The sequence below is a fragment of the Mesocricetus auratus genome, unplaced genomic scaffold (assembly GCF_017639785.1).
Source record: "Mesocricetus auratus isolate SY011 unplaced genomic scaffold, BCM_Maur_2.0 Super-Scaffold_100008, whole genome shotgun sequence".
NCBI lineage: Eukaryota > Metazoa > Chordata > Mammalia > Rodentia > Cricetidae > Mesocricetus > Mesocricetus auratus.
The window spans coordinates 85,892,452-85,919,538 of record NW_024429192.1 but is presented as its reverse complement, the minus strand read 5'-3'; the positions used below and the strand labels follow the sequence as shown (position 1 = coordinate 85,919,538).

Below are 27,087 nucleotides of genomic sequence, written 5' to 3'. Positions count from 1 at the left end.
TGATTTTGACCTTGACTGCTGCGTTGTTCCCAGGGACACCATGCATGTGAATTCCAGTGTGACCTGCTGCCACGAAGCACCTTTGAGTTCCAGCAGAATTCAAGGCGTTTCTTTGTGAGTGGGTCCAGAATCACCGCAGATGCCCAAGCCCTCAGATGCTCAAGTACCCATATAAAATTACACAGTGTTTTCTGGCCAGCTACACACATCTTCCCATGTCCTTTAAGTCATCTGTCATTAATATGTAATTCCTAACATGGTAGACATATGGCCCAAGCAGTTGTTCTATGGTGTTTAGGGAATCACAGGAGAATAAAATTAGCACCTATTCAGTGAAAATGCAGCTTTGTGTACCTTTTCAAATGTTTTCAATGCATAGTTGGTTGGCTCCATGAATGTGGAGCTTTGGATAGGGAGGGTGGCTGATTGGGAGATTCTTGATATTAAGGGAAGGAACAAGAGGGGAGGAGGGGGAGGAGAGGGGAGGAGAGGATCTACAAATAAGTTAGCCTGTTTTTTTGTTTGTTTGTTTGTTTTAAGAAAGACAATTGCAATGTGTTTCCATTCTGGTTTGTGTGGGGTAGAGCCCGCTCTCCCGTTCTTCTAGCATATTTATCAACGGTGTTTCTTTTTCCTCTACCATTTCTCCTAGAGAGAGGGTGGGGAATGGAGGGGGGTTGGGATGGAGGTGGGGGCGGGGGTGGGGTGGGGTGGGGTGGTGTGGTGTTCAGTCTATAGTCAACTCTCAGTGGAAGAGATGTGAGAGAAGGAAAGCAGGCCGTTGAAGGAGAGAGGAAGGCTGCTTTATTGGGACAAGTTGCAGAGGACAGAGCAGATACCTCAAGTGGGTAGAGGTAGAGATCTGGAAGGAGGAGGGAAAGGCTCCCTATGGACTAGAGTAAGGATGGATGCCACCAGCTAAGCATATGCTCCAAATCCACTCAATCCCTGACGTGACTGACCCCTTCCTCTGTGAAGTGGGATCCGTGGGGCTTTCGGTTTGAATGTACATTCGCAGCTTTGTTTGCTTACTGTTTTAGCCCTTGAGCTAATCTTCCCATAATGCATTCCCATTGATCTCTACTAGAGAAGGCAGCCAGTGTGAGTAGGACTGTGCTGAACTTGAAGGAGTAGGTAAAAACACGCTGTGAGGGGCCAGCTTGGCTGAGATCTTATCTCATGTAAGAAGCAGCAGCTTGCTTCATTAAGACCAGTCCAACAGTAACTTCTTGAACACTTATGACATGCTAGAAAATGCCCTAAGCTTTAAATCTCTATGATTTTCAAGAATATATATACATATATGTATGTATATACATATATAGTTTTATTCTAGGCATAGGAGTGTTTTGCCTACATATACGTGCACTATGTGCATGCGGTGCCTACTGAGGCCAGAAAAGAATGTCGGCTGGCTCCCCTGGAATTGGTGTTCAGGAGGTTGTGAGTCACCCTATGGTTGCTGGGGATGGAACCTGGGTCCTCTGAAAAAGCAGCCAGGCACTTAACCTCTGAGTCATCTCTCTAGCCCCAAATTCGTATGTTTTGGGGAAATGGTCCAAATATATACTTTTCTGTTTTAATTTTGTTATTTCATCTTAAAAACATTGATTGATGAGAAAACAAGTTACCTGACTTCCACATCTAGCATGTGTCAATCATGTTTTGAAAAGTGGGTCTACACTCTTAGTCAAGATATTCTCTATCTCTCTCACGTTCATTTTAGGTCCTTTCTTCTCTGTGGCATCAAGTCAAAGGTTGACATCCTGATCAATTAATCATCTCTGAATCTTGCAAAAAAGATGAGCATGTAATCTGATAGGCAGGCTCCTGGCAGCCAGGCTAGATGCCAAGTTAGAGGGTGATCAGCTCTTTATGTCACTGTCCCCGTGAGCCGGTGAGGATGGGTTCTTACCTGAAGTTTCGGTCAGTGTGCTGGAGAAGGTGCATGCTAACTGGGTTATTCAGCACAGGAAACATGGTCATGAAATGCACACATGTGAGCCCTTGCCCAACAAGGCTTGACTCAAGAACTGAGTCAGACACAACAGAGAGGCCACTCTTTGGCTGTAACCATGTTCCCTCTCTCACGACCTCTTGTCAATGGAAAACCTTCAAGTATAAGCTGGGTCACAGAGAAACCCTGTCTCGGAAAAAAAAAAAAGAATAAGCTGGGGTTTGGAGAGACATATCATTGATTCTCAATGCAGCTCTTTTAAATATCAATATAATTTCAATAGCTTTATTTACTTATGTATTTATTTGAGCCCAAGCTGGCCTCAAACTTGTAACCCTCCTATCTTAGTCTCCCAATCACCGAGATTGTGGAAGGATATTGCCACACTTAGAACTTGATGTTCCCTTGCTGAATTCAGAGAAACAAAATTTGACTGTGCAGAATAATGATGGATAATAGTTCAACCAATAAAATAATAAAAATAAAACACTCACAAAACTACATACCATATTGGGGCACAAGAGAAACAAAGTTACAACCTTAGTGTTAAGGAGAATTTTGCTTGCCTTCACTGAGGGGAATATATTGCTTACATAAAGTTTGAAAATGTCCTGAATAGAATTTTACTATTTTTGGCATTACCAGTTTTTCATGAAATAGCCTTAGAATTGTAGATGATTGCTTATGACAATGTAAACTAGGAATAATGATCATTGTGTCTTGTGATACTAATTTGGTAGTAAATTCTTTACTTGGGGGCATAATTGTCATGACCTCATATAAAGCTGTGTAATAACTCAACAAGCCCATAACGCTCCAGGAGTCCTTCTGCCTTTGTTTCTAGGAACACCTTAGAGGGGACACATTCATAGGTGCCTTAAAAATTACCGAGAAAATGTGACTGCTTCTCTAGAAGTCTTCATTTCCTCATTTGTTAAAAAGAAAAAGAGAGAGATGATGTCATTGCTAAGCTTCCTTCCCACCAGCAACTGCTGTTTCAGTGACCCCCACAGTGAAGATAAAAGTGGGGTCACCTTAGGAAGAAGTGTATTGTGGGACATCGGTATAGGATAAAACACAAGCAGCCGTCTTCTAGTGTCTATGGGTTCTTGGACCACCCAGTTTAAACTGTTATGTGCTCGTAAAAGTACCCATGGCCATATGTCAGTGGTCCAAGGAGAATCATGTCCCCCTGATCTTTGCTCTCCTCTCCTCACAGTATCTAGCTACAAGACATTGACCTCTTCCTGACACCAGACAAGTCCTTATCCCAAGTTGGTCCCCACCCTCCTTCACTTAAAGTCTATTAAGAGATACAGACCGGGTGAATAAAAGCATCATAAGGGCATGAATACCACTGTAGGGATATGCAGTGAGCCCTTGAAAGCACGAGGGAGACAAGGCTGAGAACCTTTGAGGTGGGTGACATTCAGGTTTGAGAAGGACAGATGAACAGATGGGCTGGCTGGTCAAGAGGAGAGTGCCTGTGCCAAGGCTCAGGGCAAGGGGTACCAGCAGGGCAAGTGGCCGAAGCTCTCCCTTGCCTCAGTGGCCATTGGGAGCTGGGGCTGCACTGGGGCTAGGAAAGGCTAGAGGGAGGAGGCAATTCATGAGGGACAGGCAGGGACTCAGGTGAGTGGCTTGGAGTTACTCTCTGAGAGGAACAGAGGACAGCAAAAGGTTTTTAGTGAGGTGGACACTGTCCTGTTAAGCTGGGTTTTCATAATAGCATGGAAAGAGGCTTCCAAACTCATAGAGAATCTTTTGTCTCTGTGTCTTAGGACATTGCATAGCATGATATGATTTTACAATTAAATATTTGACGTGACTCTTATGCTGGCTTGACTCAATGGGGAGACTCACCTTAAGACCTTTAGGCATGACTAGAGACCTCCTTGGTCCCAGTTCCTCTCACTGGGAAATCTTGGTCTATGCCTGGGTTCTGGGTACCTGAAGACTGGATTACCTTAACAAAGTCAGATAGAGGTGGCCCAGACCCTTCTCACCCTCAGGCACTGAGGAAGCCTTTCTGTCTCTTGTGGCACTGTCTTACCGTGTGATCATTTTGTAAAAGATAACGTACCGCATAGTGAAGTGACTACATAAAGGAATACCTCTCAGAAGGACATGGTTTTCCCCTTAATTTTATGTTTATTTTATTTGTGTACACAAGCACAATGTATGTGATGCTACAGGGCAACATCAGGGGTTTTCTTTAGTCACTCTCCACCTTTTGTCAAATTTAATTTGTGAGTGAGTGTGTGTGTGTGTGTGTGTGTGTGTGTGCACGCGCGCGGGCGCTTCCAAGTCTGTGCGTGATGTGAAAGTGTATGGGTGTGTATATGTGCATATTCATGTGTGACTCGAAAGTCTGTGTTCATGTATATGATATGAAAAGTGTGTGTGTGTGCATGTGTGTGACTTGTGTGCACGTCTCTGTGTGTGTGTGTGTGTATGCATGTACAATGTAAGTGGATATGCATATTTTTGTGATATTGGTGCCCGAATGCCCTGGCCTTCATGTGGTGATCAGATGTTTTCTAGCTGCTGTTCATCTTCTTACCTTGTTTTAGATCAACAGTTCTCAATCTGTGGGTTGTGACCCTTTTGGGGGGGGTCAAATGACCCTTTTACAGGGGTTGCCGAAGGCCATCAGGAAACACAGATATTTGCGTTATGATTCATAATGATAGCAAAATTACAGTGATGAAGAAAATAATTTTGTGGTTGGGGGTCACCACAACATGAGGAACTGTATTAAAGTATCACCACATTAGAAGGCAGAGAACCACTGCTTTATATGGTCTCTTCCACTTTGTATAACCCAAGCTGGCTGGCTAGTGAGCTTCCAAGCTTCCACTGAGTCTCCTACCAAATCCTTAGATGACTATAATTGGCTTTTCTATGGGACCTAAGGATCTGAACTCAGGTCCTCGGGCTTTGTGGGTAATGCTTTTCTGGACTAAGCCATCTCCTTATCCCCCCACCTTAGTTTTTGAGACAGAACCTCTGAGTGCAGAGATCACCACCCTTTGGCTATGGTGACTGGCTAGGGGGGTCTGTCTGTCTTCCTCCCCCACCCTAGGGTTCCTTGAGTACTGGCTTTTTATGTGAATGTTGGTGGTCTATCTCAGTTCCCAAGGATGCTTTTCTGACTGAACCATCCCCCAGCTTAAGTCAAGTCATTGTTTCTATCCAGGTGGATATCTGGGTCTGGTGGGCAGGCTCAGAAGGGTTCCAGGCCTTTGTGTCTTAGGACAAGGAAGTGACCAGGGAGATAAACCGATGGTAGCAGAAGCGGGGGCAGATTGTTAGGACCATTGCAAAGGATGAGGCAGGACAGAGCAGAGACATTTAGAAACACAGCAGCTGCACTGCACAATGGACTAGAGCTTTTATGTCACATAGCAAAGGCTTGGGGGGACCATTTGCATAGCACAGGCTTTCTGTGCAAGTTAGTTTACCCAGCTCTGCATATTGCTTCATGTATCACATGTCTGGTCAGTGATCTTAAATCTCCACCCAGGGGTGTGCAGCTTAGTGTATCATGAGCCACGGGTCACCTTCAGACACCTGAAGTGTCTCTGTGACTATACCAGTGGCTCCTGCTGTGTCTAGTCTACCTTGGCTGGCAGGTTTTTCTCCTATGCTAATTTTGTCGCCTGCTTGCAAGGCCTTCCAGACTTCATTCTCCACCCTACTCTCCAGGCCTCACTTTCATCCAGTTTACTTGAGAAAACAAAGAATAGCTCTGAGATTTGAATTGCTTTAGACCCTTTACATGCAACCGGGGCTGATTTTGTGCAAACTGTTTTATTGAGATATGATTTAATACATTGTTAGATCCAGCCAGTTCTCAATAGTGAGAAGGTTTATCGGTCGATATATATGCATACAATGGAATGTAACTTACCCTTTAAAATGGAGAGCATTTTTTTATAAGCTAAACTTGGATGAACCTTGAAGATATTATGCCAAAGGAAGGAGGTCATTCACAAACACACAAATGCTCTTTCCCTTCACATGAGGTACTGAATAGAGTTGACAACAACTGTCTAAACAGAAAGTAGCGGGGAGGGGGCTGTTGCTTAATCAGTAGAGTGGTGGTGAGGGGGACTCTTCCACAAATGAATGTACTGAATGTCACAGAAATATACAACTAAACTGTTATGATGGTCCATTTTATTTAGATGTATTTTGCTCTTCGCTGCTATTAAAAACTAACTTCAGAGCCAGCCTAGTCTACAGAGCAAGTTCCAGGACAGCCAGAGTTACAAAGAAACCCTGTTCCAAACCAACACAAAAATAAGCCAAAACAAAAAACCTTTTAGGGCTAGAGAGATGTCTCAGTGGTTAAGAACACTGGTTGCTCTTGCAGAGGACCCAGACTCAGTTCCAGGCACCCACATAGGGTGCCTCACAATTGTCTGTAACTCCATTTTTAGGGGATCTGATATCCTTGAATGGTCTTCAAGGGCAGCCATATGCAGAAGGTTCTCTCTCTCTCTCTCTCTCTCTCTCTCTCTCTCTCTCTCTCTCTCTCTCTCTCTCTCTCTCTCTCTCTCATACACACACACCTCCTTCAGTAGTTTCCAGAATGTTCACAGTTTTGCCAATTTTGTTCTGTTTTGTTTGAGACAGGGTCTAGGTATGTAACCCAGATTGTCCTGGTATTAATATGCAGCTCAGTTTGGCCTCAAACTCACAGCAATCCTCTTGCCTCGGCCTCTGAAGTGCTGGGATTACAGCTTCTATCCCCACACCCAGCTGTGACTATTTCTAACATTTTCTTCATCTCCCTGCCCCTCCAGGAAACCCTTTGATCTCTACGAATTTGAGGAAGCTATTTTTGACAGACCAAGGTGTCATCACAGATTCTTAGAAGGGCCCTTGGAGATTTAGATGAGGCTCCCACCGGAAGAGGTTTGGAGAGGCATAGCAGATCAGCTAAGAGCACACAACTCGTTTGTGGCAGAGTTAGCTCTTTGATTTCTTGTGAAGTTGGTTTTTCCATATCAAAAATGCTGTGTCATTCACTTCCTCCTGAGTGGTGCTGACAATAGATTCTCAGCACACAGAGATGCTACTCTTCCCTGCTGTGGACAGTCAGGCTCCTCTCTGCAGGCTCTCCCTTCACTCTCTAGAAAGACAGCACAGCAGGAAAAAAAAATCTGTATGTCTTCTGAAATGCTCCTTCATGCCTTGGTTATGTCTGAGAAAGGGTCCAATGCGTTTTTGTTGATAATAATATCTCAGCCTGTCTTATTTGAGTAATTAGAAATGCAACCAAGCTCAGTGAGTTCACTTTTGAAGGATGTGGCCTTATATAAAAGGGGCCAGAGCAAACAGCATCCTATAGCAGAAATGCCAAAGTCTTGGGCTTAAGTAGGAGTCATTACATCCCTGGGAATGAGGCATGTGGACAGCTTTGCTTGGCCCTGCCACCTTCTGCATCTTGCCTTTCAATAGCATTAGGTCTTGCAGAGCTATGGTCAGGGAAACTACTGGAGGGGGGGGGGAGTGTAGGTGTGGCATGGAGAAATAACATTGGTGAGTGTCTTTAAGTGGTAATCCAGTATTTCTTCAGAATCTGTTGATGGACTGAAGATTTGCAATTGTCCTGATTTCTAGGAGGGTTGACGGCAGAGGAGGGTCCTACAGTTATTAAACACAGAGAAAGAGAAACCACATTAATAGAGGCTGTGGCAAGTCATGGGACCCACAGATCCTGAAATAGCGCGAGTATGGAAGCCTCACTGGGTCTGTATTCCTGTGATACAGGCCCCTAGGAGTGCATGGAATTTCTTCAGCCAGGCCACTCAAGTGACAAGTAGGTACTCTTCAGTGTCCTGTGAGTTCCCATCCGATGAGGAAAAACCTGACTGGGGAGATGACACAGGCTCCTAGACGACGCTCCCTACAGATAGGGGCTGCACAGCTCATGTTTGAACTCTCAGTGGCGGAAGAGTGCTTGGTACATTTGTCTGCTGAGAGAGAGAGAGAGAGAGAGAGAGAGAGAGAGAGAGAGAGAGAGAGAGAGAGAGAGAGAGAGATGTGCAGTTATTTACAAAATGACTTATGTGCCACGCATGCGTGCATCTTCAACAGCACTCAGACTTTAGCCCTGGAAGGTAGACAAGGCTGCTTCTCAAGTGAGGTCACACAGCTGTAGGCGGGAGAGGTGGTGTCATGTTGATTTGCCGTTCCAAAAGGCCTGAGACATTAATAAGGACCAACAGGATACCTGTGCTTTCTGTACTTTAAGGCTGTATCCGTGGTAGACATATTTTTCACCTAAATCTGACACCAGCATCATATTAAGCTGTTTTAAACTCATAAGGCAATTACATCACCGGGTCAAACAGGGGCTAGACTGGCAAGTGGGTGAGCCCACGTGTAGCCTCTGCCACAGATCTGGCATGATAGCACAATTGTGCCCAATATCATTTCTGGTCATTTCGATTAAGTAGATTGTAGTTTTAAGGCACTCAGTCTTCAGGAAATGTGTTCAAACACTGCCTCTTGCTTTCACGAGAGCCTTGTTTCTGTTGAACTTCCACGGCCTTATTGGAAATCAATGATTTCCTCAGATCTTCAAACTGTCATGTTGAAGAGACCTAAAGATTAACTCACTCAATAAAATGGTTTGAGACTGCAGGATGTGAAGAATTTGCAATAATTAAAACGCATGCTCCTGCACCAAGGTGTGTCCTGTTTTAACTGTGTCTACGTCGTGCGCAAAGGAATCTCTCCGTGCAAGTTATTTTCCTCCAACAATCCGCATGATCATAGCATTTCAGGGCACTCTCTGGTAGGGCCTAACTCCAGGGTAGAGTGGCTAAACTACAAGGGAGCTATCCTTTCCTAGCAACTGTTGCTACGCAGGGGCGTGGCATTCTGCGAGAGAGGACGCCCTTGCGCCCCCCCCCCGCCACCGCACGAACTACATTTCCCATGACGCTCGGAGACCTCCGTTGTGACGAAAGGAACGAGCGCGGTCGGGGGCGGGGAGGGGGCGCTATTCCCAAATCCGTTCTTGGGCTCCGGCTGCCGCCACCGCCGCCGCCATGTTGGGCTGAGGCGATGACAGGAGACGGCCAGGGCGTGTGGGATTGAGAAGTGGAGGAGGAGGCGGAGAGTCAGGACTCTGAGGGGGAGCTGTTCCCTAGCTGAGGGAGGAGCCCCCGGAAGACGCCGCTGAAGGCAGCGAAGCGGAGGCGGCCGGAGCCCGGACGCGATGCAGCCGGAGTTGCGCGGTTGCGCTGAGGCGCCCGCGGTCTGAGCCCCACGGCGCTGCGCTCGGCTCGGCTCCGCTCGGCCCGGTTCGGCTCGGCTCGGCTGCCGGCGAAGTCGATGCCCTTGAGCGCGGCTGCGCGCGGTCCGGCTGTGCGGCCCCGCGGTGCGCGCTGAGCCTCTCGGCGGCCCGGGCCGCCCTCAGCCCCGCGCTCGATGTGTAGCCACATAGTTATCTGTACACTTCGTCGCCGGGGTTTTAATGAGGACTTGAGTCGCGAGCGCGTGTGAATCACCGCCTGGGCCCGGGAAGGAGGACAGCGCATTTAACCCCCTCCCACCCCGCTCCATGTCCGTGTGTCACTCGGCTCCGTCCACCTGGCGCGGCGGGTCCTGGCGCTGCCACTGCTGCTGACGATCGGCTCCCCTCGCGCCTCTCGCCCCAGAACCTCCTGGGCTCCCACGGAACTTCTACTTTTTTTTTTTTTTTTCGTTTTGGGAAAAGCTCATCCACGAACCGATCAGAACTGTGAAGGTGTTTGATTCCCCGTAACTCCAGCACTTCTGCTCTTGGTTTTTGTTTTGTTTTCTGCGTAAATCTCTGGCCCACTCTCAAAAGGCAAGATGTCCAGTCATGTCCCGGCGGATATGGTAAGTGAACGATAAATTCTGACGTTCGGATTGCATTGTGGTTTCCAATCTGATTTAATCCGGAGACGACGCCGGCGTCGGGACGAAGGTTTCTGGGGCCGAGGGGAACGGGGAGGGGGGGCACTGGTGTGAAAGCCACCCCGCTTGGCTTTGGAGAAGTTCGAGCTTCGGCACCCCCCCCCCTTTTTTTTTAAGGAAGCACTGGTTTTTTGGTGTGGTTTTGCTGCTGCTCCTCCTTTTTTTTTTCTTTCCTTTTTTAAACCACGGGGAGTCAGTGGTTCGGTTTTGTTTTCTAAGTCGCCGGAGGCAGGGAAATGCATCTGGAAGCGGAGAAAATTCCTCCCCGATTGCTAGAAGGCTCTGAAGGCTAGCATTTAAACGCTTCGAGAAAACAGTCAGGGGCAGTGTGGGTAGAGCCGGGGACGGGCGCTGTGCTGGATGCCTAGGTCAGGAAGAGGCGATCTCGCTCAGTGACAGACAAAATCATTCAGGTGCACGCCTGATAGGTTTCAGGGACAGAGGCGCACCTCTTTGGAAAAGTCTTGCTGCGAGCCCTTCGGAAGGTCTGACTGAACAGCTTTGGACTACCCGAGCGATTTAGGTGTTTTTCGCTTCTAGGATGATCGCATAAGGGATCCTTATTTTAAATATAGATATTCCAAGGTTTCTTGGTAGCAGATATTTATTTAGCAGGATTGAATGTTAGGTTTTTGTTTGTTTAAGCCAATGAAACATGCTTATGGAGTCAGGGAGATGAATAATCCTGTTTATGAAAGAATTGAAGTTAATGTAATCATGCCCACTTACGTCAAGTTGACATTTGGATGTATGTGTATTACAGCGCAAAACCAAAATTGAACTTTGCTAATGATTACATTTTTAAAATGTCAAATATTTCTGTTGGGGGCCTCTTTTATATATCTTTAAAAGAAAGTGGCCCTAAGCTGTGTATTTTGACCTTGGCTTAAAGACATTTTGTTTGTTTGATTTTCCACTTAATACCCTATTCAAATGCAAAGGAACCACTGGGTCTGTCTCCTGGGCGGCCACACTGCACACAGCCTTCGCTTCCGGAGTCTTTAAACTAAGGCTTGCTCGTTTCAGTTGTTCCTTCCTTCTTGATGGGCACAGAGGAAACGGTCTCTTGCCTGCTGGAGTGGCTGCCATGGTTCCCTTTACACTATTCTCAAAGTTGCCTGGAGAGGTCTCTACACAGAACTGCAAATGCTATTTCCCCTGTTTGATGAGTGATCTGTGGGCTCACAGCCTCCGGCAAAGATTTGCTCTTTGTAAAGCCTCCATTTTACATCATCAGCACAGTGCAGGCTACACCCACCTGAGTGCCTTTTATTCTGTCAGAGAAGTTGTAATGAAATAGATTTGTGTCATTAAAGCAGTGCCACTACTTTCTTTAGGCCTAGTGATAAAGAAAAAGTGGGTCGTACAGCATCAGTCACACATGGAGGTGATTTTTGGGGACTGCCGTCTCTGAAGATTGGAAGCTTTGTTGGGACTGGGGGACTGAAGTAGGGGCAAAGATTTATTAATAGCTGCATTTACAAACTCTAACGACTTGTGTGTTTGAGATTGTGTGTTCAGGCCCTGATGACTCAGTAGTGCTTTGAGATCCCTGATTAAAGGTGATATGCAAGGGCAAAGCAGTATTATGTAATAAACATAGAATGCCTGATGATGCTCTTCCGAGGTAGCCTGACACCATGCAGACTTCAAGCTCTCAGTGGGTTTTGTGTCTCGTATTCATCTGAATGAGTATGCGATTGTGAAAATCTTTTAAACCTCCATTTCCCATTACTTAAATTTTAGTTTTCCTTCAGAAGTGTCTTTTGTTTGATAAGTTCCTAGATTCCCCAACTTAAAAAATACATGTATTACATTAAATACTGTCTTGAAGTTGTTGATTTAATGATTCATAGTTAAACTCCTCATATCAGTAACTGACAATTTGAGTTTGCATTGGTGACTTAAAGTGAGGACAGTTACCACTTCTTAATTTGAAAATCATCTCTTCACTCCCACAGATGTTCCCACAAAGTAACATTTCCGTCCGTGCAGCCTGACTCTAAATTGATTAGGATACTAGCTGTCACAGAGCTCTAAACTTGAACTTGCAAGTGTCGAATCATCTTTCTGTTAGGTGCTGTAATGTGAACCTTTGAGTGTTGACAGCTCCTCTGTTCTGGTCAGAAACAGATGTTCTTCTGTCCTTTACATCTCAGTGGTGCTTGTCAGCCCTAGGGCACCTGCCCAGGAGGTGGGGTGGAGCACTGGTGTGAGAGCCCTTCTCTGTTTCATTTGCCATAATTCCTTCCAGACAGATGATACTTGCTAAATCAATTGATATTTGGGTAAAGTCTTCCTATGACTATCATTGTGACTCATTTGCAAATAGAATTCGAGTTTAAAAATTACTTTTAAGCATTTAGTATGTTTTGTTTTACTATAAAAACATTTTTATAATCCAAATTTAGAAGTACTTCTGTAATGAGTGCATTCAGTTACACCTTATGTAAATAATTTGGAAGTAGCCTTCTTATTACCATTTTGCAGTACACACACACACACACACACACACACACACACACACACACGAGATGTGCGTGCGCATGCATTCTAGAAACATAAATGTATTTACAGGAGATGATGGTTTTCTTTCCTTGTTAATAATGATAGAGTTGGAAGTACATTTACTAATATCTCAGTGTAGCAACCTGGATGTGGGGGGGAGGGAAAGCTGAAAATATTGGAGTGGAATTTCATTATAATACATCATATTTAAATAGTAATTCCTTTTATGTTTTTAAAAACTGAGTTGACAGTTTGTGGTCTTTCTTGGCATTAGTCCTCACTTGGAACTGGGAAAGGTCTCAGTGTGTGTTTGTGTGTGTGTGTGTGTGTGTGTGTGTGTGTGTGTGTGTGTGTGTGTGTGCGTTCATAAAAACGACTCTTCGATTGGGAGACCACTTAGGACTTTGAGCTAGAATTGCACTTCATGACTTTATGACATCTATTACATTAAAAACTATCTGCAAATCACCCATGAGCTGGGTGTGGTGGCCCATGCCTTTAATCCAGCTCTCTGGAGGTGGAGACAGGCAGATTCTGTGAGTTCGAGGCCAGTCTGGTTTACATAGTAAGTTTTAGTTCAGCGAAGGCTACATAGTGAGACCCTGTCTCAAAAACAGAAAGAGAGAGAAACTATCTACGAAATAGATTGTATGAGGACAGCAGACTCAGGCTGTTATCTAACTGCTTCTTAGGTTAATAAACAGTTACTGATCAACAGATTGTAGTCTGGAGACAAAAGATATCACGACAATTTTGTAGTGTATTTCGTGTGTTTAAAAGAATATTTTAATTATAATGCTTGTTTTATTTCTTCTGTTCAAAAAAGAAATATTTTTGGAGCCCTCTAGTGGGCAGGGAATAACTAAAATAAATTTTCTTTTAGTGTGAACTTTGATCAATTTCATAAATTAAAGTGAAATGATATGTGAGGAGGAGCCATGCCCAGAAGGAGATCTTGGGAACAGAATTGACTATGGGAAAAGTATCCAAGATAAAATGCCAGACTCCCTCCTTGCTTAGTTCTTTTCATTGTTTCTTTCTCCTGCCACATGCACTGTTTTTCCAATTGAAGTCTGGAGAGCCCTTCAAGCTAAGGAGTCAATGAGTACAGCTTGCAAGTCCGTGTAATGTGATAATGGCACAGTAAGCAGCAGCTCTCTGTTGAGTGCTTCTCTGGATGATTTACTTGCTGTGATTCCCAGTTTTCGAGCTGAAATGGATTTTAGTTTGTTCTAGGTCCAAGAGCACTTTCCTTTCTCTCTGAATTGTTTTCTTCAGGGCTTTTGTTGATGTCTTATACTTGGTCAGGTTGCAGGGACAAGTGTCTTAGATTTGTTATGTCTTCCATGATTTCTAAATCAGTATTGGTGTTTAAAAACTTTTTGATTCATTCAAGTGGTACAGTTTGTTACTTAGAGAAAAATAACCGATCTGCTGGTAGTAGATTGGAAGTTTATGCTGTCTGCTTTGCCTAGCACTTTGAATGTGGAAAGCATACTGTTAAAGGTTAGATGTCCTTATATTAGTGATAAATGATGCTGGCTCTGCTAGTCTTCATAATGTAGAACACATATGTGCTTTGGTTTTTAAGTTCCTTTTTTTGTTTTTGTTTTTTGAGACAGGGTTTCTCTGTATCCTTGGCTGTTCTAGAACTCACTCTGTAGACCATGCTGTCTCCAACTCACAGAAGCCTGCCTCTGCCTCCCAAGTGCTGGAATCTAAGGTGTGTGCCACTGCTACCTGTCTATCAAGTTCCTTTTTTGGGAGAAGAAGTTGGAGTGACTTCAATTCATCATGACCTGGGCAGGCACCTGGAGTCATTCTGAATTGGTGAAACACTCACCACCAGTTCATGTGTTTTGAAACTGCCTGGTGTGATCATTTTGAATTGCTGCTTGGTTAGAATAGGATGTAGAGACTTAGTCTAACTTTTCATTGTTTGGCTTTTTGAGTCAAGTACTTGCCAGGCTGGCTTCACACTAGTTATCTTCCTGTCTCAGTCTTAGTGCTGTGATTATAATGTGGGCCACAAGCTTGTCTAGCTGAGTTTTAATGGCTTAGGGCCAACATTTGAATGCCGTCAATTCTGTTCCAGGTTTACTGCAGACACTGTAATTGCAAACTTGTGTATGCAAATGTGAGACCTGAGTTTTCTGCCCTTTTTGGATCACTGCCATAAAGTGAAGTGAGGCAAGTCAGTCAAGGTCTGAGAATAAAAATACTAGCACTTGCTGTCTGTCTATCTTCTGGCACCCATGGTGCTGGTGAGTTTTTTCTACTTCCTTCCTTCCTTCCATCCATCCATCCATCCATCCATCCATCCATCCGTCTATCTATCCATCCATCCAGATTATCTGTGAATGAAGTTTTCTAAGGAAGATATACCAATTCTGGGAGGAGGAGGCCAGTAGCATCTCTATGAAGTGCAGCTGCTCAGAGGTTTAGTGACTGATCCCTTTTGGCATCTAGTTCATAGAACCTTCTGTTACTTAGTTCTGAGCTCTGTGTTTAAAGACTTTACATCCCAAGTGACAAAGAACTTACAGCTCTGAAGAATCCAGTACTGTGGAGAGAACATTACAAGAGCACGTTTAGATATTGCCAATCTCTTGAAAGGCCTTTTCTGGAAAGAATCCCAGTGAATTTTAACTCATCAGAAGCAAAAGGCAAAACTAATTTGCAAAAACTAAGACATCAGGACAAGTTAAATTTTATTAACAATTTCGTTAGGTAACTGACTTTTAAGATACACTAAGTTGGTAATGGACTGGAAACTTTAATGGCTTTGTGAGCTAGTGACATGCCCTTCTCTGGATCTGCCCTGTTTGTGAGCTAGCAAGTGACATGCCCACTGTGGATCTATGCCTCTTTGTGAGCTAGGGTTTTCATTTTGCCTTAGGACAGCTCTGGAAACCACATGTCAATAATCCCAGCCAAAGGGAGGCTGAGGCAGGACAGTCACAAGTTTGAGCACAGCCTAGAGACCTAGTCTCAAAAGCCAGAACAAATAAAATAACAATAATGGAAGAAAAACCAATGTCAAAATAAACTTACCTTCTTCAGGAAAACCAGTTTTAAGAACCAGAGAGGCATGTTCAGAAACAGCACTTTTATTAATGTGCTAATATTTTTAGTGATTGCAAGATCAAAACAGATTCATATGTAATTAAATATAAAGTAACTTAGGCATTTTACTCTTTTAATTTGTTTTGGTTCTGTGAAATAAGTGTGTTGTGTGAATTTGTTGCAAATCTGTGCACAGTATAGCATAGTGCAGAAGCCAGTGTAGTAAGTGACCAAGTTTTCTGGGCATTTTAGCTGGTGTTTGATATGTAATTTTTCCTAGAATCAGTATGCTTGCTTACTCTTTTCTATTTATGGGTGCTGACTGTAATTTGCTGTGGATGTAAAAATTAAGCTCTCTATAATATAATATATGTTAAGGAAGAACAAAAGATGTCTGAGCAGATTGCTCAGGAGTGTGTCTTCAGTAAAGTAAAATGTCCTGTAATGTTATCTTTAGCTCATGGTCTTGATCTGTCTTTGCTTGGCCTATACATTTGGGAGTTTACTGTCTGGCTCTTGGTTGTGTTTTAGAGCTATATAGGATTGTTGAGGTTTGAGCCTGTAGTCTCCCTTATGTTGTTTAAACTCGTGAACACCAGAGATCCTGTATAGATCGACAAACTCATGAAGAAATTTTTCATGCCCATCTGGAAAAGACCACCAGGGATATATGCATGGTGAAAGAAATTAGGGTTTGCTTTTGTAGCAAGGGTATTCATAGCTTTAAGGAACTGCAGTCTCCGGAAAGAGGGAGGGGCCTGAGCTGTCTGTACCTGAGGACCCTAACTCAGTACTGGGGGAGACCAGGATTGACTGTCACCATTCGTGAAATGGAGGTAGATTAGTAACTGGGTCTTTCAGCAGCCTGCTCCAATGGCAGGGGAAATGAAGGAGGCTGACAAGACAGTGTCAAAAAGTAGGAATAACTTCGAGAAGAGGAGACTGTTCATTTTGAGTTGTAGTGCAGCCTTACAAAACCTCACTATCTGCTGCTTTTCTTTTGGCCTTCTGTTGGGATTATCAATAGAGCCCATGCTACATCTTAAACCCTGGGTTCAGAGAGGATGAGAAACTTGAAGTCACAAAGCTAGGAGCACTGAGTCATGATGGAATTTGGGTCTGATGGCATCACAATGGGCATTCTGTACTTCCCCTATCCAGGCAGGCACTGCTGAGTTCCTTGAGCACATTTTCCTACTGTTGCCCAAGAATTCTTCCCAGACCGTGCTTTGGGTCACTGCTGCTTGTTCAGAGTTGAGATGAATACCATGTTGTGCAGCTTTGCAGTATGCTTGGTGCCTTTGGGGTTGGCATGATTTTTAGACCAGTCTGATGCATCACTAATTGCTAGACTTGGAGTATTTTAAGTGTATTGGCACCTTGACTCTTTGTTACATGGTAGAACTTCACTGTCCAGATACCTGTTGGAATGCTTCATGTATATAGCACATAGGTTGACATGTAAAGAGATGAGTTTTACTGAACTTTTTTCTTCTGTCTTCATGCTATAGCTGCTTATCTACAATGTGGACTGTCTTTGACTGAGTCAAACCTAGTAGTGTTTTTTAGTGGTCTCTATTCTCTGGGCAGTATATCGTGACTGGATTTTCTTTTTGTAATGACTAGCTTTTGAGAAGAAAATGTTCTTCCTGGTGAAAACTGTTGAAGTTTGTCATTATATCTCATTTAGATGATTAAATTAGGCAACACTTCACCATGTCTAGACAAAATGTTTTCATGATATGTTTAATTTTCTTTAATAGAAAAGTAAATTTTGTCTTAGAAACACTTGTTTCTTTTCATACAGTCACATATTATAAACATCATCCATACAAATAAGGATAGAAACACATTGTTTTTTAAAAGTGATTCTAATAGATGTAAGTTATTTAACTAATTGTAAGTCTAGAGAGCACGTGCATGCTGAAAGAAAGGAGTAGGATGGGAGGAGTGGGGGCAGAGGGTCTAATCCCTTTTAAGCCCCCACCTTTCACCACTGCTACATTCGGAATGGAGCTCTTAATGCCTGGCTCTTCAGGACACATTCAGATCACAGCAGGAATTTAAAAAGTTGTGGGAAGCAGTACTATAAGGACTTTCCAAACATGTTTCCTGTCTTCTGAGTAGTCCCTAAAATAAGGTTCAAGGGATATATAGTTGCTGTACCAAAATACATGTTAATTTATTGAAGTCATGGGGGGTACTGGTTTCATAATTTAAAAAAAAATCTGACTTTTCGGATGAATCTGGCTGTTTCACTATGCCTTCTCTCTTCCCACTCCCTTTGGTTTTTGTTTTGAGACCAGGTCTCCAGTGTATCTGGATAGCTCAGGCTAGCCTGGAACTTAATCCTCTTGGTTCAGCCTCCTGAGTGATGGGACTAAAGAGGCATGTGCCACCATGACTGGCTAGCTGCATTCTCTTTATAAGCATACTTTATTTTCAGATTTACTTCTTTATTTTATGTGTATGTGTTGTCTGTATATGTGTGTGCACCACACACATGTCCAGTACCTGAGGAGGTCACAAGAAGACATTGCATCCCCTGAGACTGGATGTACTTGTAGTTATGAACAATCGTGTGATTGCTGGGAATGGGACCTGGATCTCTGCAAGAACAGTAAAGTGCTCTTAACTGCTGAGCCATTTCTCCAGCTTCACAGCTTTTAGTATTCTAGCTTATCCCTCACATCAAATGCATGCAATTTCGTTCATGGAAAAGGTTGATTAGCAGTTTTAATTTCTTGTAAAAAAAATGTTTGGGAGATCTAAGTGTCAAGGTTATATTGACCTCATATGATGATCTGGGAAATGCTTCTGAATTTTTTGGAAGAGTTTGTGGATATTGATTTTATTTCATCCGTAAATGTAAGGAATTCAGTAGCAGGGCCATCTGGGGTTTTCTCTGGAGATTACTGGTACTGTTTCTTCAACTCATGCAGAACTCTGCATTCTTACTGTGTCAGGTTTTGCTTTTTCAGGGTTCTGACCACTCACCTCCATTCCACCTTGCCTGAAGTTTTTCATTGTCTCAGTCATTTTGATGACCCCTGCTCTTAAAAATCTATCTGCTCATTGGTGACTTGTGTCTCCTTATCTTGGAGATTTCTGGAAGCCAATTTAAAGCTCATTTTTTTGCTAGTTTGTATTTGAACTTTTCCCTTCTACTTCAACAGAATTTAACTTGCTAGTCTTATTCATTACCAGCCACTCCCATTTTAGTATATACATTTGTTCATATAGGAAATCTCCCTCTAAATATAGATTTAGCAAGATCACACAAGTTCAATCTGTGTTCTTTTTTTTAATCATTTAATTCAAAACATTTTTTGAATTTAAAAAAATAATTGAGTATACTTTAAGATTTACATGCTGGTGTTTGTGTTGATCCATGGGTTACCTAGAGATGTGTTATATAACATTTAAGCATTGTGGATTTTCTCCATGTATTTTGTTATTGATATCATGTTTAATGCTGTTATTACCTGGGACCATTTGTCCTATGACTTCACAGATGGGTTATTTGTTGAGGCCTACCTGCTTTACAGTTTTTGAAACTAAGTCAAATTTACTAATCATGGCCAGTCTACTATATCTGTATTGCTTGCTTTTGCTTTGTGATTCTGGGATTCACACTCAGGTCTGCACATGCTAGGCAGTCACTGGGCTGTACCTGTAGCTTGCTATTGCCTCCCCCGCCTCCAACATCAGTTGAAAGAAGTGTATTACAGTTTCCGTGTTTGTACTGACTGTATGATCTGTCAGTCCTCTCCAGTCCTGCCTTAGGCCTGTGAGACTGGGTTATTGGCACAGAATGAATTCATGGCTGTTCCATTTTCCTGTTGGAGCAATCTACTTACAGCCTTTGCCATCTTTTCACTTTTATTTTTGGCCTTGAAATGAGTCTGTAACCACCCAGTGGGCTCTGTTACAGACTGAAAACTGCTATGTGCTTTCTCTGGGTCAGTTTTCCATCAGCTCTTCCATGTCTTGCCTTCTTTTGGAAGTACTCACTCTAAGCACCCTTAGTGTGTTTATCATTAATTCTCTTACTGTCTTCACTACTTATACTGAAGATGTTGTGTAGTGTTTAGCTTTTTGGCCCTTTTGAGGGACCCACCACCCAGCTCCCAAATAACAACACATGAGTGTCCGGCCTTAGCTTGGCTTGATTCTAGCCAGCTTTTCTTATCTTTTAAAAATTTACATATTTATTTAATATACATTGATGTTTTGCTTGTATATACTCTGTGTGAGGGTGTCGGATACCCTGGAACTGGAGTTACAGACAGTTGTGAGCTGCTGTGTGGGTGCTGGGAATTGAACCCAGGTCATCTGGAAGAGCAGCCAATGCTCTTAATCGCTGAGCCATCTCTCCAGCCCCAGCTTTTCTTATCTTAAATTAACCCTTCTACCTTTTGCCTCTGGGCGTTCCCCATTCTCTTATTTCTGTAAATCTTACTCTTTTTCTGTGACTGGCCCCTGATGTCCTCCTCCTTCTCTTGTTCTCTCCTTATTTCTTCTCATTTCTCCTTCTATGTATTCTCTGTCTGTCAGCCCCACCTGTCCTTGCTCCTGCCTCCATATTGGCCATTCAGCTCTTTATTAGGACCACCGGGTGTTTTAGACTGGCACAGTAACACAGCTTCACAGAGTTAAACAGCATAAACAAAAGTCACACACCTTAAAATAATATTCTACCACACTCTTTGCCTTACTTGGACCTGGGCTAAAGTAAGTGCCTTCAATCCCAAGAAAATGGAAGAGCTTTACTATATCTTAGTCCAGTTCATTCCTCTTTAACTCTTTGCTTTATTTTAAACTCAAAGACATTGTTGTTGTTGGAATAATATTAACAGTAGTAGTAGCAGTGATACTGTTGTTTAGAAAGTCAGTACTTAAATTATTCTAACAATTATACTGTGGGGGCTTCATTTTTTTCTATGTTACTGCATTTGTATATTGACAGTTTTGCTTTCACTTAAAGAATTCCTTTCAGTGTTGCTTCCAGCGTACAGTCTCCTGGTAGTGAAATCTCTGTGTCTGTGCAAACACTGTGTTTTCTTTCATCTTTAACTTTAGGTTCTGTAGCTTGAGTGCCTTCAAGTTGCCCTTTGTGGCTAGTGTTTCTCTTTGCTGCCTTTGAGATTATCATTTGTTTTTGGTTTTCAGGCTTTATGATGTGCATAGAGGCTTTCCTGGTAGTTATTTTGCAGTTTGTAGACACCTTCCTTGACGTTGCCTTTGGCTTGCTACCTTTTGTCATTTGGAAATTTTCTTAGTGTTTTCTCTTTTAGTTTTTGAGGCAGTCTTTGCTGTGTAACTTTAGTTAGTCTTAAACCCATGATCCTCCTGTCTCAGCTAAGTGCCAGGTATACAGGCATACCTGTATTAAGTATACGTGTTCAGTTGTCTTCCCTTTTAGACTTGAGTTATATGGATGTTAGACCATTTCACTGTTTCCATTGGTCTGTCGTTTCCCCCACCCCATGTCAGTTTTGATATTTTGTGCCAGCCTGTCTTGTGATTCATTTTATCTTCTCTTTCCAATACCCAATTAGTGAGTTTATATGTTAAGTCCTAAAGTACATGTCGGTTCAGTTTCTTATGATATACTTGTGTTTTCTTGGGTGCATTACTCAGTTATGAAATGTTTCTATGTTCTTGTTTTTAATTATCTGATTCTTTTTCCTTGGATTATGATGAAAAATTATAGAAGATCTGAATAACAGTCTATTTCCCCCAGGTAGGCTCTCATATTCTCACTTGGCAGTTAGAGACACATTCTCAAGTGCACATGTCTTTGATTGAGATGTGACATGTGGCCGAATTCAGCTTATTCTGATAGCCTCTCTTCTGGTGGGTGGCAGCCTTAATAAGGTCTGAGTGGAAGTTGGTGTATTCACCAAGATGCCTTTTCCTGGTAAATTCTGAATTTCAAGTATAGCAAGTGAGGCTAGATGAATTCCCTTCTTAGCTTTCTATCTTTTTTGGTTTTCAAGACAGGGTTTCTCTGTGTTGCCCTGGCTGTCCTGGAACTCCCTCTGTAGACCAGGCTGATCTTGAATGCACAGACGTCCACCTGCCACTGCCTCCCACGTGCTGGGATTAAAGGCGTGGGCCACTACCACCCAGCTCCTTATCTTTCTTTTTAGCCTTTTTAGGTTTTCCCAACTCTGAGCTGTGTTATGAGTGATTCACACATGCTTTTTAAGACAGAGGCTGAATGAATGCCAAGCTTACTACTTTGATAGTCCCTTTTACCTGGATTCCTCAATGCCAGGCTACTTTATTAGTACAGAATCCCAGGGTTTGTCTTTGTGGGCCAGTATGATGGATTAAGCTCTCTCTGGCACCTTTCCTTAGCCATTGGCAAGTGCCCAAAGAGGATGGCATCTTCCCATGCCCTTGCTCCTGTCTCCTTCCCTCCCTCCCTCCCTCCCTCCCTCCCTCCCTCCCTCCCTCCCTCCCTCTCCTCCATCTCCCTCCTCTCCCATCCCCTCCTCCCTCCCTTGTCTGTCTTCAAAGAGCTAGATTATTGGGGACAGGGATAGTCATAGCATGTTGTAGTTGTTTTCAGTGGAAAGTTAGGTATGATGTCGCTGGTCCCTTATAGACAGTCTTACTGTTCTGCCAGTCCTTTAAAGTTTTGTTTTGCTTTCGGCTTTGCTTACTACTAATACAAAGTGATCTCATTTTCTTCCTCGTTAATTCGGGCAGCAAACATATTTAGCTGCCACTGTGCTGGGTAGAGCCCATCAGTAGTCGGAGCCAATTATTTTCCTCCAAGTCTCTTAAATCAATTCCCTTCCGTTGTCCTTATCACCTTTGTGTCCACAAGACTTCTGTTACTATATGCCTCACATCCTTTCTCCAGGTTTGCTTTTTGAAAGCCTCATTATCTGGCTGTTTTGCTTGACAGTGGCGGGTCTTCATTCACTGGTAATGGGTCCAGGCTCCCAGCCAGGGAAGCATTCAGACTTGGGCAGTTGGGGTTACAATTCTGTCTCTGCAGTTGCCCTGCTTGTTGTTTTGCTTTTCTTTCTTTACTTCTCTTTCCTCCTTGCAGTCTAGTCTTCCCTTTCTGCCTAAAATGCCCCTCTCCTCCTTTGCAGTCTTAGTTCCTGGGTGCTGTCTGTAGTGTGACCAGGCATCAGTCACTTAGTACACTCATGTTGTGAACCGGAAACCAATGGAGGCAGTCGGTCAAAGCTGTCTCCTTGGAGAGACAAGAAAAATACTAGAGTGACAGGATGGTTTTCCCCTTCGGTATAAGGTACCTGAGAGACAGAGCTAACCTTCTCTCCCGATACTGGCATCTTTGATTCTGATAGTTCAGGGATATGTAGGGAGCAGTCACAATATCACTTGCTGTGGAAGGCTGCATGAACATAGTCCGACCTGCAGACAGAAGGCAGATTCAGGAATTGATAAAGGATGAGAGTGTTGCTCACTGGTCTAGGGTAGGCACCACAGAGTCGGTTGCTCTTATGAATACTGCTCCCTCTGTCCTAGCAATTGTAAATATTGGTATTTGCCCACTATAGAGAGTGTACAGACACGCTTTAAAAACAAAAATGGCTTATCTTTTCTGTACCCCTGCCTGTGCCTAGCAAAGATCACTGACATAAATTATCATGACCAAACTAAGTAAAACAAGCAATTAATTAAAGTAAGGTTTTTTTTTTAGTCCCGTACAAGGGCTGCTTCCCCGAGGCAGGGTCCGAGAGGTCAGCACTGGCTGTGTGGAAAACAAGGCTCAGGAGTCAGCGGTTTCCAAATGGAGGAGTTGGTGGACAAAATAGGTGGGGTTACAGGAGCAGAACAAGTTAGGTATAACCACGTCCTGGAACTAAAAGCTGATTGCAGGATGGTCGGAACAAGGTAGTCGTAGCAACAGATTGTCAAGGTAGTCATAACCTTTTGAAACAAAGGTAGGTTTGCAGGATGGCCATTACAACTTTTTGAAACAAAGACATGATTGTCATTCCTAGAACAGGCATTTGTAGTTAAGGTTACAGGTGGGGAATAGCCCAGTCCTTGAGAAACAGGTTTAATCATAAACAGGATGAACCTAGTTTGTCTTTACTATAATATGGCCTTCAAGCCTAAGATGGAGGCAGGTTGGATTATCAGTATCTAACAAAGACATGGAACAGCTACAAAGGGTCAACTCAGTGTCTTTAGCCTGTGGTCAAGTTCACTGCACATATAACCTAATATGTTATTTATATGCACATATAACCTAATATGTTATTTATAGTTAAGGCTTTAGGACAACAGACCAAGAATAGAGTAGAAAAATCGCTCACAAGAAAAAAGTGAAACATATTTTTGAATGTTAAATACAAGTAAGGACTATGAGTGAAAAACTCATGGGTTGCAAAGAGTATGGAACATCTGTTCTACTATAAAAGTAGTGAGGACCTCTCCCTGAGATGCTAGTGATCCTGGTATACCTCATTGTAATCACTGACATTCTACTGTCACTAGGAACTTCATTAGAACTTACCCTCAAAGCAAGAAAGAGGCCTGTGTTAGTGGTAGGCTTTATTTAAACAATGGAGACAGAACCTTTCGGGGTTCCCTATAGAAAAGTTGAGGAGGGGTGATGCTCTTGAGTTATCACCCGTGACAGGTCTCAGATCTTGCTGCCCATTCCTTGACATTGATGACAGTTAATTATTAATTCTTTGAGTGAAAGCACATCCTTGGATTCTTTCTAAATTATTTCTGATTTGCCAATGTGATTCTTTTCTAACTTTTTTTACACATAAAAAGAAAACTGGCGAAATACATGATTGTATAACTACATTGTAGTTATTTTTAAAACATTCATAACTCGCTGGTCATGCCTTAAAAATCATCAGTAGTAATATTATCAAGAGTTCAAATACAAAGCTTTTGTAGTCACTATTCTTTCTTTTAAAAATGAAATGAAGGCTTTGAAAAGTGGAACATTTGAGAGAATGTCTTTTTTTTAATTTTTTTGGTTTTTCAAGACAGAGTTTCTTTGTATTGCTTTGGAGGCTGTCCTGGAACTCGTTTTGTAGATCAGGCTGGCCTTGAACTTACAGAGATCCACCTGCCTCTGCCTCCTGAGTTTGAGAGAATGTCTTTAAATGGCTTTTGTTTTGGGACCATTGAGAAAGGGGAGAGCCTTACAGAGGAAATTTGCAGTTCTTGAATTTTTATTTAAGTCTGCTGCATGAATATGTAAACTTACATACTGTTAGTGTTGACCACAAACACTTTGTTCCATACATGTTGTATGAAATAAGCACCTTTAAAATATGGCAACTTTAACAGTTACAGAAAGTACACCATTGTTTAGAAATAGCTCTTGGTCAGAGAAATATCCTTAAAATGATCGATTGGTTTTATTTGAGAACTCATTAGGCCTCTCTCTGCCTTTTTATTGGCAGGAAAAGGAAGGAAGCATACAGTGTTTATACTCTGGTCAAGTGACCTAACCCTCTCTTTCCTTTGCTCTATAAGAGACTAGCTGTTTCTTCAATGATCGATGTGAAGTGTCTCTGAATTCCTGTGGTTTGAAGGCTTTACAGATATTAACTTTCTCTTCCTGGCTGAGAAGGATGCGTGTGATAGTATCCTTTCCCCTCAGTTTAAATTTAGATGTCTTGATCTCGAAAGCTTGTGAGGGTGATCTGGGCTTGCTGTCTTCCTTGCCCCAGCTAAATGGTGGTGTAGTGCAGCTTTTGGGCATTGCCTTCGACATAATATGTGCTATACTGGGGACCTGAAATGAGGACCTAAGATAGAATTTCTGAGTAAACCACAATAATTTGCTGAACTGGAAGCTGTGGAGGAAGGATTGAACACATATAAATTCACACATTCATTCATTCATATTTGTATGTGTGGATTTGTACTTAAATATTCCATTTCATAAGCTTGATTCTAGCATTGATCTTCTGATCATGTCACTTTTCAAAAGCATCTATAGTTATGTTCTAATGTAAGGCTTGGGATACAGATGATATTTTTTAAAAAATAACGAGAAAACCAGGCTAGTAGCATTGGTGGGGCTTTTGTTATTTTTGTCATTGGGGAAACCACAGCATGCAGCCACTAAAACTTGAGTTCTGAATCTTGGAAGACAGGCTAGATGATTCTAGTTTACAGCAATCTCTACTCTCAACAGCAAAAAACACAGATTCTTAATAACCACATTTATAAAATACACTCCTAGTAGTTTTCAGAGGTTAATATGGAGTTTGCTTTTTGCTTTTATTTTTGACATATTTGATGGTAGTTTAGACAATAATTTGAAATTCAGTCCATTGCAAGAGCTTTGCAGTTATAGTATCAACAGACAGCTTCTTGAGAATGGTTGCTTCCTAAAATAAGTACTCCATGGGCCGTAGTTATTTTCCTAACCTACACAGCATCCTCAAGGCCAGAATGCTTTGAGAGGAGAAAGGGACTACACACAGAGTAGCATAGCTAATATGAATGATATTGCATTGTTTCCAGAAGGCCCTACAGTTAAAATGATTTCATTCATATTCATTCACATATCATTGTAAGTCAACCCTACTGAGGGGTGGGGGTGGGGTGGGGGGTGGAGAGGGTCCAAAGAAGTTGGCAGGGTTCCCAGCACAGCATCCTGAAAGTGTAGTGTCTACCGGGTAAGGACTGGAGTCATCATTGATTAATAAATAATGTTTGTGATGATTCCTCACAAAAAAAATGGTAACTATGGGAGGATGCTGAAATTATCCACATTATAAATGTAGAGATTACTGAGCTTGAGGTAGCCCCAGAAAATAAAGTAAGTTCAGTCCCTACACTGCAGGAAGGAGGGACTTCTAGACGTTCTTGGTAGTTTTCTCTTTGGATTGTAACCTGTTATGTCAGAGTTGTTCAGTAGTTGGGGAACCCATCTGAAGCCTCCATGTGGGTCTTAGGTGTGAAGACCCATCTGAAGCCTTCACATGGGTTTATTTGCATGCAATCTGAGAAGTACACCAAGAATTCCCCCAGATGTTTGTTCCCCACAAACATTGCCAAATGCTGTTTGTGGTTGTAGGCAGAGGAAACAGCTTGTGTTTGGGGACTAAAGTGACCTTTAGATGAACAAAAGTAAAATGAGGCTTTTTGTTTTTTGTTGTAAATTGCGCATATTCGGGCTTCTGGCACTTTCAAACTTATTTTTTCAGGGCATTAACAGATTTAATGTCAGAATGCATGAACTTGGGTAAAGTAATTTTTGTGTTAGCATCTTTGCTCCACAGTAGATTCATGGCCATTTCAAATGCTTATTTATGTTTTTTGTTTTCTAGCATTCCGTCTATAGGATCTCAGAAGTCTGCAGTAGATTCATCAGGAGCATTTCCCTCCTTGTCTTCTCTCTCAGCAACTCCTCTTGGGACTCTCCTTTGAAGAGCCCTTTTCCTAAGGGACTGGCTATGCAGTGTGCCACAGTTGACACAGCTCTGTTTGGTTCTTAGTCACACTGGAGCAACATTGCAATTGCTCCTGAGCTTAGGGATGGGCCACACTGTTGTCATCGGGAACCAATAATAATATTCTTTAAATATTTATTCAACATGTATTTAATGGAAGAGGAA

General features: G+C 42.7%; 1 protein-coding gene across 1 annotated transcript in view; it reads left to right on the top strand.

The window, feature by feature from the left end:
* The first annotated feature begins 9,299 nt into the window (after nucleotides 1–9,299).
* Ubl3 (ubiquitin like 3) overlaps nucleotides 9,300–27,087 on the top strand; it is a 45,920-nt gene continuing 28,132 nt past the window's right edge. Inside the window, exon 1 of the mRNA XM_005083200.4 lies at nucleotides 9,300–9,841. Within this exon, the coding sequence (XP_005083257.2) occupies nucleotides 9,815–9,841 (27 nt within the window). The 5' untranslated portion in view covers nucleotides 9,300–9,814. The remainder of the gene's footprint in view (nucleotides 9,842–27,087) is intronic.